The following is a 17,331-nucleotide window of genomic DNA, read 5'->3' on the forward strand; positions in this document are numbered from 1 at the left end:
CGTATTTTTTAAAGAAAAAAAAATTGAAAGATGAGAAATTGATATTTCTCTCAATGATAAATTTTTTTTTTAGTATAATGAAGGGAAATCGGTGGGAGGGAAACCGACTTTCCATGTTAATTTGTTTTTTAATATTAAATATATACATTTGATTTTATTAGTAATGTATTATTTAGTAGGCATAAATATAGTTCAGGCGGTTTGATTAACGATTATTATTATTTTTTTGTTAACATCTTCCATAATATATATATATATATATATATATATATAATTTATTATTCAATAATTATTATTTTAATAAAATAATTAATTTAAATTTTTATGTAATAATTAATTTAATTTAAACAATTAATCAAAATAAATATGTAATTAAAAGTTTCTTTTTATAATTATTAAAAAAGTTTAAATAAAACGGACTCTATAAAAATTAAAATAATATTATGTTTAAAAATACAAACACAAAATGAATTAATTTTATTACAATAAATACAAATTTTATTATAATATAATTAAAAAATAATTAAAAAATAATTATTAAATAATAAATTATATATATATATATTATTATGAAAGATATTAAAAAAAATAATCGTTAATCAAACCGCCTAAGCTATATTTATACCTATTAAATAGCATATTACTAATAAAATCAAATATACATATTTAATATTAAAAAAAAAAAACTAACATGGAAATCGGTTTCCCTCACACCGATTTCCCTTCATTATATTTAAAAAATAATAATAATCATTGAGGAATCAATTTTAGAAATATCAATTTCTCATCTTTTAATTTGTTTCTTTTTAAAAATAGAATGGTATATAATTTGAAAAGAATAATATTATGGTATTTAATTTTCTTTTCAGTGGTATAATAATAAAAAAGCCAACAACTGTCAAAATTCTTAATTTATGTACTGTTGATTATTTCTGCTTATATGAGTTTAGAGGGAAAATACTATTAAATTTAAAATATTATTTTTATTTAAAATTTTTAACATTTTTTGAATTAAACAACCTATTACATTTCAATATAATAATATACGGTAAAAAAAGTCTTCACCATAAAATGAGGTGTAACTAAGAAAAACAAATTGTAACATTATAACAAAACGAGCTAGAATTTAATTTAACTGAAATATTTGCATTTCGAAATTTTGTTAAATCTTGAAAGAAGTGCATAAAGTAAGGGATGTAATTTCCTTGTAAGGAATGAGTATGTATATTTCTCGGCAGCTGACTAATAAAAAGAAAGAAAAAAATATTTGATTTATTCAAATAAAAAAAAGAGTTGATTTTGTCACCACGCGTTTTTTCATCCGCCATTCCAGAATTAAAAAAGCCACGTGTCCATACGCATCCAAACACTTAATCAGCGCAACGACTATTGGCTGTACTCATTAAAGATATCACCGTTCGTTCGTGATTCCGTCCTCCGATGCTTACAAAGCTTTTTCTTTTACTTTTTTGCCTCTAATAAATCAAACTCCAACCGTCAGATCATCTTAGCGCTAAATATTAACGGCCAACATTCTTTTAACAAAAAGTATAAATATAAGCACAACTGTGTCAAACCAAAAATACTATTGTGTTTCTTTTTTGTGTTGTTATTGTGCTGTCTCTGTATCCCGTTTCAACCGCCTTTTCCGCCGTCACTTTTCTCCACCGCCGTTGCCGATGTCTACCATCGAAACGGAGATGGAGCCATTAACATCAGGAGCGAGCAACCGTATAATTCCTCTTCTCAAAGCCTTCAGAGCCTCTCTCATATTCGTCTACACGTTCTTTCTCTCGTTCCTATTGTTCATTCGTCCTCGTCTCTCTTCGCCGTCGTCTCTGACGGCGGCACCGTCTTCTCCGAGGAAACATCTGAAGCGAAAATGGTTGGTTCGAGAAGAAGAGGATACGTTTAGGAGAAGAGCGTTGGCGCAAGACGTTGGAATGGGTCATGATGACGGTTGTTGCCGGTGGAATACTTCGATTTTCTATGGTGTTAGAAACAACGCTTTGTTTTGCCGGTCATGGTTTCCGGTTACCGGTGATCTTAAGTAAAGTTTTCTGCTATTCTTTTTTTCTTTTTCTTTTGATTTGCGTGTTGAAATTTGAAGGTATCTTGTTAATTCTGTTGATAACGAATTTATGTGCGTGATTTTTAGTTCTTTCTAACTAGAGATAGAGATTGAGTTCTCTAGTGTGAAAAGAGGGTTTAGATTTTAGGTTTTTCAGTTGCCAAAGTTGGGAAATTGAAGTCAATTGAATTTGGTGAAAAGAGCAATTGGATACATAGAGATGAAAGAAAGTTTAAGTGATGCAAATTGCGAAAGGGAAACTTAGGGCTCAGATACTTTGTGAAAATATTTTTATTTTCATTTCATAGCTAGGTATGATCCATTTCCAGAAGTATTGAAAACATTTTTTTTCAACATTTTCATTGTTTGTGGAAATGCAAACAATTCTTTATTTCAAGAGTCTCTTATCTTCTTGTTAGCATAGCAAGTAAAATTAACACAACATTTAGAAAATAAAATTAAAATATATTTTCACAAAGTAACGAGACTTCTAAAAATTGGGTAAACTGAATTCTTGCATTATGATGTTCTTCATACAGAATGAGTTTTGTTTTGCATATTGATGTGTGCTATATTGGAGAATGGAGAGTTTTCTATTAAAAAGATAATAAAATCATATTGGCTGCCATAATATTCAGTTGCTTTATGTCTTTTTGTTTGAGGGAAATAGATCCCCTACCCCTGTTCAAATTTTAATTTTATTATGTTCATGATAAAAAAATATGGTAATGTTTATGGCTGAGATTGTATGCAGTTACTTTACACAGTAGACAGTCAAAATTCTTGATTAATATCTCTCTTTTTAACTTTCTCAATATATTTTTTCTTAGATGATTGATTTGTCATTGTACGAGGAATGGATAGAAAGCTCCTGTTTATTGCCAGCCCTTTATTATTTGGGATTTTATTCGATGCAGTTCCACTGCTCTCTTAAACATTTGGCTCAAGTTATTTTCCTTTATGTTCTTTCAGGGGCATTTTGATCATCATTCATGGGCTTAATGAACACAGGTAATCTTGCTTTTAAATTATTATCTTTTTCAAAGCTCAATGGTTGTTACTTGTTGTGGGACTAGTCCAGTGTCTGTTACTTTTTTTTTTCTTTCCAAAATATCACTTTTTGCAGCTTTTATTAGGGATCTAATATACATTTAAATCCTTCCTATGGTTGTTTCTAAGATAAGCTGTAGGATATATGTTTTGCAGCCAAGTCTGATTATGGTCATTTTTCAGTGGAAGATATGCAGATTTTGCTAGGCAGTTAACATTGTGCAACTTTGGTGTCTATGCAATGGACTGGATAGGTAATTTAATTTGTATGCTGCGTTCATTTTCAATCCTTGTACTTCAATTTTATTTTGTTGTTTTATCATTCTTATCTTTTCATGACCGGTATTAAGTTATTTGTTTTATTGCTACAGGTCATGGAGGAAGTGATGGATTACATGGTTATGTTCCTTCTCTTGATCATGTGGTTGCTGACACAGTAAGTATATTTCTACTTTATTTCGTTGTATAAATATGTGTTCTTATACATAGAATGGAAATAACTTTAAGCATTAGTAGAGTTTCTATCATTTGAAACATTGAAACGATGTTAAGGAAACAAGTTCAGTGAATTTCATTTTCAAATGCTATTGGTGTTTTGACAGGGAGCTTTCTTGGAAAAGATTAAATCAGAGAATCCGGGGATACCATGTTTTCTCTTTGGTCACTCCACTGGAGGTGCTGTGGTTTTGAAAGTAAGTCTGAAATCTTCTGCATATGTTATGTTACTAAATTTGTCTTTGTCTTTGTTAAATTTTTGAATTTTAATTTCTACATTTTATTGTGTAGGCGGCATCTCGCCCTCATACTGAAGAGATGGTGGAAGGAATTATATTAACCTCACCGGCTTTGCGAGTGAAGCCAGCTCACCCAATTGTTGGTGTAAGTTTTGCATTTGTAAGGTTGTGCTTGATGTTTTGACATTCAACTGTTTCTATTTTGTTGCTTCTGTGGTAAGCAACAGAATCTATTTCTTAAGCAGCATAGATTATGTATTCCACACATTTTTTTTATTAGCGTGTTAAAATGTTTTTTCTATGTAATGTGTTGGTGCAGGCTGTTGCTCCTATATTTTCTCTGGTAGCTCCAAGGTTCCAATTCAAAGGAGCAAACAAAAGGGGCATTCCAGTTTCGAGGGATCCAGCAGCATTGGTAGCGAAGTACTCCGATCCACTGGTCTACACAGGACCTATAAGGGTCCGAACTGGGCACGAAATACTGCGAATATCTTCTTACTTAACGCGAAATTTCAAGTCTGTAACAGTACCATTCTTCGTCTTGCACGGAACTGCGGATAAAGTAACTGATCCATTGGCATCACAAGATCTATACAATAATGCACCTTCGGAGTTCAAAGACATAAAGCTTTATGATGGGTTCTTGCATGATCTTTTGTTTGAACCTGAGCGTGAAGCGATAGCTCAGGACATTATCAATTGGATGGAAAAAAAATTATCTAGTACTATATGAAAATGTCAATTATGGAATGAAGGGTTGATGGAATAGTCAACACCAAAAAAAGGGGGTGCCAAATGCTAAAGTTGGCAAATGTAGAAACTGAAGTCGCCCCGAAGAGGGGGTGGCGAAAGCAGATAGGTTATTCGTATTTTATTTAGGTGTTGGACATATATTTATAGATTATATATTTAATTATTTATTAATATTATTATTATTATTATCATTATGTGTGGGGATCGTTGTTCCATTGAGAAATTTGTAAATGCAAAATATTCTTTAATTTCAATGGTTCTTTCGTGGCTCCGTATCCTCATGATCTCAATTCAACAAAATATTAATTAATTTTTATGGTGTTTTTGCAATGCTATACCTATAATTCATGTGGTCAATGGATTGGTTGTATTTATATGTGATGTGAAACCTTGGTAGACAAAGTAGTTTAATACACTTGAGTAAAAAAAAAAAAGGAACAGATATGTACAAATAGGACCATTGCTTTTATCATTAATATATTATCATAAAGAAAAGTAAATTTCTTAAAACCATCTCTTTTCAAAGACCTCAATTATTTTCACTTCATTCTATGTTTTTTAAAAATTCTCTCTTCCTAAACTCCCAAACACATCTTAATATTTGATTTTTTTTATCTATTAATTATATTTGGAGAGCGATTATTTATATTTGGTTGATTTAATTTTAAAAATATCACATTCATCCTTAATTATAACCTGCAATGCCTTTATCACTATATATAACACCTGCCAAACTTGTTTAACTCGTAACTTGTACTAGTAGAAAAGCAATTCAGTCATAAAACCATGACACATCAATGAGTCTTATATTAACTTTAAAGGCTGTAAATCGTAAATATTTATTCATAATATAAAACGAAAATCTTACATTATTTCAAGGAATAAACCAGCCAGCAGCAGAGCCATAAAAAAAGTAAAAAAAAATAAATTGAAGTAACAGTTCATGAGATTAGAGATGGGAATAAGCTAGAGCGTCAGTCAGGGCTATGATTTGGTCTATTTATGGTTTGGTCTTGGCTATTTAATAAAAAGGTTAGGCTCATGCTGTTTTTAAAACCTATTTATTTAAATAGGTCAGACTCAGGGCTTATAAAAAATCTATTAGGTCTGATAGGCCGGTTTATATATATTTTATTATTTATTAATATTATTTATTATTATTATTATATTAATAATATTATTTTCTATTTTAAATTCTATCAACTAGGCAATCATTCAATAAACATTTTATATTTGGTAGTCATTTCATAGTCGGTAGCTGATCAATTAGTCAATTACCTCAGTAGTCGTTCCTTATTTGTTTAGGAGATAATAATGAGTGTGCTTGTTTCAGAAGAAAAAAAATCTATTATTTGACACACAAAATTATTTTTTAGGGTTTAAAAGATGTTTGTTTTATATTTTTTAAAAATTATTTTAAATAGGCTTTTAAATATACTTTCAGGTCAGACCAGACTTTTAAAATGGTCAGGTCAGACCGAAAAAAAATCTATGATAGGCCGTTAGCCAGACTTAGGTCTAAAAAATAAATCATAGGTCAAACTCAGACATTTCAAAGTCTTGTCTGGCCTGACCTATTTTCGCCCCTAATTAAGATATAAAGTAACTACAACACAAACAAATTAAGAGACAAACAACTAATCGTCTATATTCTTCGGACGATTCATTAAGTTTGACATATGTAAATTTATTCTATAACAATCAAAGATTATTTTGATTATTTTTTCAAAAACTTTTATAATTAACTTGTATCTTCTAAAAATTATTTTAATATTTCAATGATTAATTTAATTTTTAATTAAATTAATCACTAAAATAAAAACTTGTTGGCCATACTTCAGAAAATTGAGCCAACGAAATAGTTCAAATCTTGCAAAGTCCACCCTTCCACAGGATCACAAACACACTCCCATTCAATCATGCACCCTAAACTTTTACCATCACCACAAATATTGTTTGGGAAAGACAAAACTTTCACTGTAGCCACGTAGGATTTAAATCCCATGTTGTTATCAACAATTTCATAGGACATACAACGTTGGATTGGGTCGATTTTCAACAGCTTCTCTGTGGCCCAGTTAATGGTTGGCTCTACATCTTCAGCAATCCTTTTTTTGTCGAACCACAAAAACGGATTAGACCAATTTGACCTTCAATCCCCTCAACTTTGTAACAAGTGTCTAATTGAGTCCATTTGTGTAGGTTGCAGAAATCCTCTAACACATGCCACACTATTTCACCCTCAATGCCTCTTACCTCAATCGATACTTTACCTTCCCATTAATTTGATTAATGAAAATAAATGTATTAATTAACTAGTTATAAAAAATATATTTAAATATATTTTAGTCAACCCGGTTTTCTAAACACGCAACTTCATTTAAGTTTCCAAATAACATGAGTCATATTATAGTTGGATGATACTAGGGTATATATACTTTTTATATATATAGTTACCCAATTTAGTTAATTGTTGCATCTTTCAAAAACTTGTTTTTATAGTTGGATGAATAGGTTCCGCTATTAAGAGTTAGCTCAACTAACTGGCTACACAAGCACACTCTATTAGGTAGCATGTTAAAAGTAAAAACGAATGATCTATTTTTAAACGATGTGGCGAGATAGAGTCCACCTAAAATACTTATAATAGATTAATTGCACTATTTAAGATTCTCTAAAAGTCATAATAGAAAGTTTTTAGATTGAGTAGCAATGAACATAATAAAAATACAAAAAAAAAAAAAAAAATTCGACCCAAAAAGAGTTACTTAAATAAAATTATATGATATCAATTTAAATATATTTACAATTTTATAAATATTATATTGTTATTAATTAAAATATTTTTCATCATTACTACTTGTTTATACATTTTCTTAAAACACTTGTGTGTGTAAATGTGTATTACAATTGACATGTTAAAAATAATATATTAATATTTATTTAAATATAGCATAGAATTTATTCAAATATAATTATGATCATGCGTTACTATTTTTTAAATTTTTAAGGTTCGCGTTTTTCTTATTTTTGTCTATGTAAATTTTTTTTTAATTTGAATAATGTAAGTTTAATTTAGTTTTAAAATTATTTATGTCATTAGTTGTTGTTAAACAAAATTTATGTGGCAAAAAGATGAGTGACTTGACAATTTGATGTGACAAAAGAATAAATTAAATAATTAAAATTACATAATTAAATTGATAAAAATAAATAAAAGAAATGTGAATGTGTTATGTTTTACTCCCTCGTTCCAAAATCATAAATAACTTTGAAAATTAATGTTTTCTCTTATTTTCTCTATCATCGCATCATCATTACCAGATCACCAATATCAAATCACCATCATCGTATTACCAACAAAAAATTGACAACTATGAGACAAACAAAAAATTAAACATTAACTTTATTAAATGTAAACTATAACTATAAAGAATAACCATAAAAATAATAGATTTAAGAAAAATTACTCACATCTCAATCAAGACATTTCCAAAATCGTCGTTTAGAGTTTTCATCAATGTTAGATATGAATATATTTATTACTTTTCTACACACACACAATTGAAAAAGAATTGAGTTTGTTGTAAACGAAGATGACGTCATAGTTGAACAAAGAAGGAGCAAGTGAAGATTCGAAGATGATTGTAATGTGATGATGGTAGTTTGATGATGTGATGTGATATTAGTGATCTGGTAATGATAATATAGTGATAGAGGAAGGAGAAGAGAACCTTAAATCCCAAACCTCTTTGTGATTTTGAAGGGAGAGACTAAAACATAACACCTTCAACTTTTCTTAATTTTTTAATTTTAATTTTTAATTATTTAATTATTTAATCTAATCATCTGCCACGACAAACTGCAACGCTGCCGATTCGTTTGCCACATAGGTTTAATTAAACAATTGACGACATAGATGATTTTAAAACTAAATTGAGCGTACCATGTTTAAATTGAAAAAATAATTACAAGAACGAAAATGAGAAAAACGCGAACTTACACTAGCGAATCAAATATTTAAGCCAATTTTTAATATAGACATGATCAACAATCTTGTATTTTAGCTAATGATCCATTGATTCAATCAATAACCCATTATCTCGACTAGATTAATCATGGGTCCGAATTTTAAAATATTAATTTGAATTTGAATGACAAGTGTTTGTAGCTATCTACATTTAATTTTGTCCATATTTTTTTATTATTAAAAAAAAATAAAAGGATTTTTAAAATTTTTTATCCTAACTTTTTTTTTCAATATATAATTTTTATTTAATTTTTCGTATAACATTCGCTTGTTAATAAAAATAGATATATTTTGGACTTTTTATGTATTTTTTTTATCTAATAATAACATAGTAATAAAAAAAGATCAAAAACTTTTTTTTTATTTATTGGAAAATAAAAAATAAATTAAAAATAAAATTAATAAATATGAGATTTTTTAAAGTAAATTAAATATGAATAACTTTAATTTGATTGATTCATATTTAATGTCGACAAATATAACTTTTGGAATTTCATAAAAGTTAAAAAAAAAAAAAAAAACTTGAGTATAGTCATAATTGATAGACATTTATTTTTAAAAATTACTTAACTCTAATTTGTTAATATAAAAAAAGTGTCACGAGACTCTTAAATAAATAAGAAGAGAGGAGATTAAAAACTATCAATGTAGTTCAAGTTAACTTTGTTCATATAACAAAAATATTTACAAAGTTTTTTATTATATTATCATGCTTGTTGTTTTTTTATATATATGATGTCATAGTTTAAACAAAATCCATTTTCATATGTTAAATATAAAATAAAATATTGAAATGAGAAAACGCATTATTCAACATATTGTTATCTCCATATCGAACTCTTCAATTGTTGGACCACCTAATTTTTTTGCTTTGTGCCGTTTGGTATTAGTGTTCCATGGTCGTCAACAAATAAATTATAAATTATAAATTAATAAAAATTAAAATTAATCAATACACAAATATTCTATACCAAAAATTACGTGTGTTTTGATTTTCTCATTGCACATAGGAATAAGTAGTAGCAAAGTCTTCCCCTTGTAAAATCAAATTAATAAAAAAAAATCTTATTTAATTAATGTAAATAATTTATTTTTTCAATTATTATTTTTAGGATAAAATAAATAATTGAATAAATAGTTTGTATACAATTAATTATAGGACAACCATTTTAACAAACGATGTATGATGATAATACTTTTTCTACTCATAATTGACTCTTGAATTTGAAATTTTGGTTCAAGATCATCATTTTAGGTTTTATACAACTATCCCTTTAAGAAAATAAAATTAGCGGCAACTTTTTTTTCGCGAATAAACCCGAGGCATCAACTGGCGACCCTGCTGGAAAATTTTGAAGGAAGCCCGACCTAATTACTTGTATATAATTATTTGTTTATTTTATTTATATTATCTCCTTGTTGTTATTTGTTTTAATTATTTGTTTATATTTTTATTGTGAATATAAATGTGGTGATTTTTTTATTTAATTTATTTATGGTAATTTATTCTCATTAGTAATTGTTTTATTTTTTTTCTTATTTCTCTATACACTACACTAATACGAGTTTGCTTTATATTGGGCTAAATACAACAAAAGATGAGTTAGAGACTATGTAATGATAAGTTAGAAATTGAATGTACATTGAATTTAGTTGTGGTAAAAGTCTCACCTAAAATTGATATTTTTTTTAAATATTTTCATTTTAATAGTTTAACTATTAATTTGTTTAATATTTTATAATTAAGTCGTGTACTCTAAAAACCAATTTATAACTATAGAGTCATCTATATTAATCACATTAAAGACCATAAAACAATCAAATAAGAAAAGAATAATGTAAATCAGAATATATTTGAAGAAAAACCTACCCTACATTTATATCATATTCATGGTATTGCATTATATAGTCATACACGATACATCCTTTTTTATTTCATCTTACTTATTTCCTTTTTATTTTGTATTTATTTTTTAAATTATTGCATGTTACGTTCATTTTTTTTATGAGGTAATTGTAAAACAAAATATAGTCAATTGCATCTTCATAAAATTAATTTTATTATTACACTTTCATAATATTTTCCTAAAGAAAAAATTATAAAAAAAAAAGCAACAAATATTATGGCTATTATTGGATATATTCTTTATCACAAATCAACATGCTCTTTAGTATTAGTCTAGTAAGACCGTCACATAAATAAAATAAATATAAAAATTGATCAATACACACATATTTTAAACTAAAAATTACGTGCGTTTTGATTTTTTTAGTGTGGCTGGGGATACATAGAAGTAATTAATTTGTATATAAATAATTATAAAATTTTTATTTTAACGAACGGCGTTGGACGGTAATATTTTCATACTCATAATTGACACTCGAATCTAGATTTTTAATTTAAGATCATTATTTTAAATTTTATTTAATTTTTTATTAATAAAATCAAATATTTTTTATTCTTTTTTCACATACCCTTACGCAAACCAGACACACAGTAACACTTAACTGCTGAGAGTTATTCCATACCCTACCATACTCATGAAAAATTTTCTTTGTACCCTCCTTTTATACCTATACTCCCAAATTAAGAATGAAATGACTATTTTGCCCTCATATGAATAATAAAACCTCACAAAATTACTATTTCACATTTTTACATTTCCGGAACTGAGAGTAAGTTTTTTTCCAAATTTCCGGAGAAGTTGAAAAACATGTTTTCTGGTACAAAAGTTGTACTCCAGAAACCTTGTTTTAATGTTTGCCGTTACATAAGCTATTACCCGAAATCTTGTACGAAGTTTTCCGGTACAGAAGAGTGTTCCGAAAAACATTTTTTTTAAGTTATCCGATACTTTTCCCTTCTGTACCGGAAAACGGGGTTTTAATATTTTCTGAAAATTTACTCTGTACCGGAAATCTTGTTACAAGTATTCCGGTTGTTACCGGAAAACTGGAGCCTACCAGAAATCTTTTTTACGGCAGGATAAATGACAAAATGGTAGAAAAAAAATTTATCTTTACTTTCTTTGAAATAGGGAAAAAAAAAAGATTGAGGATAATTTTGGCATTTTTGAATTTTTTTAGGGGTACAAGGCAAATTGTGGGGGTAAAGGTAAAGGGGAAATTTTTCCATACTCATTCCTCCTAGAAAACCCATAATTTCGAAACCATCTAACTATTCCCATTTGTGGTGGTTAGGCAAAAGATACCTAATAGGTGGTCCAACATCAGATTTAATGTGCCCATATGATCTAATAGAAGGGAAAGGTTTGTGCACAGTGCACCATCTAGACTTCTTGTTTACAGTAAAATAAGCCTATTTTTATATGTTCAAGTTGAGAAGTTAAACTATTAACTCTTTTTCCTTTGAAAAAAAAAAAGACTAATTTCTTTGTGTAAATAGACATTTTAGACTTTAAGGATATAAAAATCGATCAATTTAATTTTTAAATTTATATTATAGTAATTTAATCTCTTAAATTTAAAAATATTAATTTATTTATTTACTTAAAAAAATATTTATTTAATAAATATTCATCAAAACCGACAAAACATATGTATATTAACTTAAATAGTCGTTTTCTACGTAAAAATAGAGACTGAGTATATATTTACTACAGATTGAGAAAAATATTTATTTACATAAAGATTTATGTATATATATATATATATAATAGCTTCTCACAACTTCCAATCTTTTCATTAAATTATTTCAAGTTAGAGGTGAGAAAGTGGATTCACCGTTAACTCACTTTTATTAATTGAGGGCTATTAATGTCTTTGCACGTTATCATTTATTATGATTTGACATTAAATTTATTGGGATCCATCATTAACTCACTTCTTATTATTATTTTTATATAAATATAGAGTTAGATTAAGAATAACTCTGAGGGCTGCAAAAAGTCATACGATTAACAAATAACAAAGAGTCTTAACGAAGACATAAGTGTTACAAAGTTAGGGAGAAGGAGCTCTTATATCCTAGAAGGCAATACAATCAGCACATTTATTAGCGTAACAGTTAACAAAATGCATGACCTCATCAATGATGCATTGGAGAGAAGGGGTATGTGTAACCCACGTATGGACAAAAGAATGAACAATTTTTGATTTAGTCTCAAAGATCACATCACTGAGAGACAAATCACATGCAACACAAATGTCATAATTTAGAGATGTAACTTATGTTGTCAAGGCATTACTTGTACTAATTTTGGAAATGGCAATGTTTTGTTATTTATAAAATTAATCAATCATACACCAAAGAAAAATTCTAAATGACAAAAACTTCAAAATAATATCCCATAAAAATATATTGTCACCTATAAAACAAAACTGTCATATAAAATATAAATTCTCAATAATAAAAATAAAATGATTATCATTAATTAAACAACTTTTCACATATAAAAATATCAAAATAGTTATTATATATGAAACAATTTGTCACTTGTAAGATTGAACTGTCATGCAAGCAGATCTTCTTGGAGACATAAGATATGGCCACGGCCACCACAAAGTCTCCAATAATTTTTTAAAAATATTATTATTTTTTTAATAATATTATTGAAACACAATTTGACACAAAATAAGACACATATACAATAATATGTATTTGAATACAAATACAAAATGTCATTCTCTTTATTTTACATGGATATTGTGTTTGTGTCATATTTTGTGTTAAGTTTTGTATTTCAATAACATTACTTTTTTTTTTATAAGATTCATTTGACTTATAATTTGATCATTAAAAATTGATATAGAAAAAATGTTGATCATAGAAAAAATAGAAGGAAATTATTTATAAAAATAATTACAAAAACAAGTACTATAATTATAAAATAAACTAAATTTTTCAACTTAAATTCCAACTGTGTGAGTTGTGAATTTTATCTAGAGATATAATTATGAATTTTATGTAGAGATATAAAAATCAAGCCAAATGATCCTATGATCTCAAAAATTTAACCAAAACTAATTAAATTATATTGATATTTTTTATGAGTTTGAGTCTAAGTTAAAATAAACCAATAAATTCGATCTTTATTGATTTGAAATTTAATTTCACGCAATTTTAAAATAGATCGCATAATACTTAAACTAAACACTTATCTTTTATTAACACTATGTCAATATTGATATCTTAAACAATGTGTTGCGTTTAAATTTATTTTAATATATATATATATATATATATATATATATATATATAAAAAATGGTCCTTGTAGTTGAGAAAATTGTATTAATAGTATAAACATTTGAATTAAATTTGTATGTATCGACAATGTAAAGATATTTTACATTGTCAATTAATCATAATCATCATATTAATAAAATAGTTTGACTTTTATTATAATTAATATGTATTGACAATGTAAAGATATTTTACATTGACAAAACATAACAATTAAACTATAAAATTTTATTGTTTAAAAAAAATTAGAAACTAATTTTTTGTTATTAAAATTGTCAATCAAATTTTGGTTTATTAGCTCTATCTTATAAGTGATAAAAGTTTGATCGTCAATGTATTTTTATAAATTTACAACTTAAAATTTTTATATACAAAACTATATTATACCTTTTTATTTATCCATTAAAAATTTAAAAATTTGGTCACCCCAATATTTTCGTTCAAGCTCCGCCGCTAATCATGCACGAGACAAATTCTCATTGATAAATTTTTTAAAATAACTATCATGTACGATATAATTCATCAATTAACCGATTGACCTAGCATACACATAATAAGTTTTCACTGATAAAAGCTTCAAAATAACTATCATACACAGACAAGTTCTAATTGATTACAAATTTCAAAATAACTATCATATGCAAGATAATTTGTCACTTGCGAGATTTAACTATCATACACGGTAAACAAATTCACTAATTAAAAGTATATCAAAATAATTATCATCCATGACATAAATTATTACTAATAAAAATTTCAAAATAACTATCATACATGACACAAGTTCTCGCAAAGAAAAAAAAAATTCTATAATAATTATCATACATATAAAAAATTGTTATTGATGAGATTGAACTATCATACATACATAAAAGAAATTCTTATAGATAAATTTTTTTAAATAACTATTATACATTAGATAAATTATTACTTATAAAATTGAACCTTTTAAGTTTTCTTGAAGACACTTGAACTTTTTTGGTAAAGGTTGAAGTACCATTTGCAATTCCTTGAATCTAGCTATTTTACTTATTAAAAAAGACAAATGCCCAAATTCATATTGAGATAGAAAGAGTAAGAGTCACAGTACAACACTAACAAAAATTAAGAAATTACACAAAATGAATGAGAGATAGAAACAACATATGGACGCTTTTGACATGTGTAAATTTCTTATTATATTTGTAAGACATTATTTGTTTATGATATCACATGAAGATAGATATTATAGATAGAAGAGGCTATGGTTTTGGCGCTCCACTAAATTTTACTAGGTGAATAAGAGTATGCAAGTTGAATCTTATTTCCCAAGCTCTTGAGAAAAGACCCAATGTAATTATTCAAATCTTGCAAACTCCACCCTTCAATTGGATCACAAACACACGACCATTCAATCATGCACCCTTCACTTTTACCATCATCACCACCGTTGATTTGCAATGGCAATACTTTCATTATAGCTACATAATTCTTAAATCCCATGTTGTTATCGACAATTTCATAGGACAAACAACGTTGGATGGGATCAATTTTCAACAACTTCTCTTTGAACCACTTAATTGTTGGCTCAGCATCTTTAGTGACACCTTTTTTTGCGGAAGCACAATAACGGATTAGACCAGGTTGACCTTCAATTCCCCCAATTTTGTAACATGTATCTATTGGAATCCATTTGTGAAGGTTACAAAAATCCTCTAACACGTGCCACACTATTTCCCCATCCACGCCTCTTATCTCAACGGTGTCTTTACCTTCCCATTTTTTTTGCTTAATTTCCTTCGCCATTTGTGCGAACTTTTTTGGTTGATGAAATTGGTGAGGGACTTCATATCTATATATATATACAAATCCATATAGTACTATTTGGACATTAGTCAAATCAATTTTCTAAGCACGCAACTGCTCATTCAAGTTTCAAATAATATTGTTATTTTAATATTACAAGTTGAGAAGTTATGTGAGTAAAAAAAAATTGGGAAGTTATACGATTAATTAATTCAACATTACTACAACTTTCTTCTTCAAGCCTCCCAATATTTTCAATCTTATGTGATAGTCTCTCGATCAAAGTACTTTAAAAAAATTAATGTATTTAGTTCAAATTAAATAGATTAATTTTTATTAATTAATTTTTATTTATAAATAAAAATAAATTTAAATTGAATAAGAACGGAGGGATGGTTGCACTTACAATATTTATTAAGCCAGCTAGCTATTACGATGTGAAAGTCAATTTTTGAAATGCTCTCATGATGATAGTCAACTGCAATTATTGATGGTTGGGATTTTTTTTTTTACGGGATTAGGATTATACTTGAATTGATTTTTTATATTGAAACTTTCTCTTTTGGGGATTTTCTCGATCTGGAGCATTCATGTTTCATGATCATGCTCCCCCATCGACATAATTAGGGTCTTAAATCACAGTTTTTTTTAGCTATTGGAATCGGATATTGAAATATAGCTATTGGTTTTGGAATATTAAAATCGGATAAGAAACACACTAAATCCGACTCAATCCTTCTTTTGTACATCTTTAATGAAAAATAAGTAGTTGGTTTTAGCTATTAGTTAAGAAATTAGAAGATATAGATTCTAAATTAATGTGAGAAAAAAATACTAATTTTGACCATTTAAAAATCATATATTTTAAAAGTTATATTTGATAATATGTAATGTTAAGAACATCCAAATTATTATATCGAAACTCATTTCTCAATGTCAATCAAATAAATTAAACAATAAAATGAAAAATAAAACAACATCGCATCAAAACAATAGATCAAACAATGTTACACTAATGCAATAATATCACATAAATTAAACATTAACATACACTAAATGTATATATGAATTATTTATTTAAATAAAAAAACAATATAAATGGATGATATCAAATAAAAATTACCTCAAAAGTTATTTATTTTATTTAGTTATAATATTTTTGTTATGTATCTTTTGTTTTTCGATTCTTTATCTTTATAAATGTTTATTGTTTAGACTTTTTAAGCTAGATTAACATTGAGACTTAATCATTACATGTTTTGAGGGAGAATTTAATTATAATTACTTCTGATTTTTTATATAATTTTTTTTGCCTCAAATATAAAAACACTTACAAGTTTAAATTTATTGTTTAAATGTCTTTTATACCTTTTTATTTTTACTAAAAATGTAATTAATATTTATATTAGTTGGGGTGAAAATATTTAATGTCAAGATTAATTTAAGATATTTTTATTTAAATTAACACATTAAATAAGTCTTCTTAGTCTTAGCAATTTTTTATTTTCTTTTTATATACAGAACTAGAGGAGTATTATTCAGACAATGTAATTATTACTTATTTAGGTCGATTTTCGAACACATGATTTGATGGAGTTGTACAATCCTTTTATAGAATTGCGAGTAGGTTTTTTTCTACAATGATATTGAATATAAATTATACTATTTTGTAAAGATTAAAGTACCTTTCATACTTTCTTTAAT

The 17,331-nt window shown here is 26.9% G+C and overlaps 2 protein-coding genes across 2 annotated transcripts; one reads left to right on the forward strand and one right to left on the reverse strand.

Moving 5' to 3' along the window:
• Positions 1 to 1,516: 1,516 nt before the first annotated feature.
• On the forward strand, positions 1,517 to 4,883 carry LOC101493851 (uncharacterized). The gene is made up of 7 exons (XM_004501086.4): positions 1,517 to 2,050; positions 3,044 to 3,082; positions 3,305 to 3,375; positions 3,493 to 3,557; positions 3,724 to 3,813; positions 3,908 to 4,000; positions 4,175 to 4,883. Exons 1-7 carry the CDS (start codon positions 1,680 to 1,682, stop codon positions 4,586 to 4,588), a joined length of 1,143 nt encoding a protein of 380 aa, XP_004501143.1. The 5' UTR covers positions 1,517 to 1,679; the 3' UTR covers positions 4,589 to 4,883.
• Positions 4,884 to 14,865: 9,982 nt separating this feature from the next.
• LOC101493532 (lachrymatory-factor synthase-like) lies at positions 14,866 to 15,657 on the reverse strand. The gene has a single exon (XM_004501085.4). The coding sequence runs from the start codon at positions 15,625 to 15,627 to the stop codon at positions 15,103 to 15,105; it is 525 nt and encodes a 174-aa protein (XP_004501142.1). The 5' UTR covers positions 15,628 to 15,657; the 3' UTR covers positions 14,866 to 15,102.
• Positions 15,658 to 17,331: the final 1,674 nt, after the last annotated feature.

The sequence above is a fragment of the Cicer arietinum genome, chromosome 5, assembly GCF_000331145.2.
Source record: "Cicer arietinum cultivar CDC Frontier isolate Library 1 chromosome 5, Cicar.CDCFrontier_v2.0, whole genome shotgun sequence".
NCBI lineage: Eukaryota > Viridiplantae > Streptophyta > Magnoliopsida > Fabales > Fabaceae > Cicer > Cicer arietinum.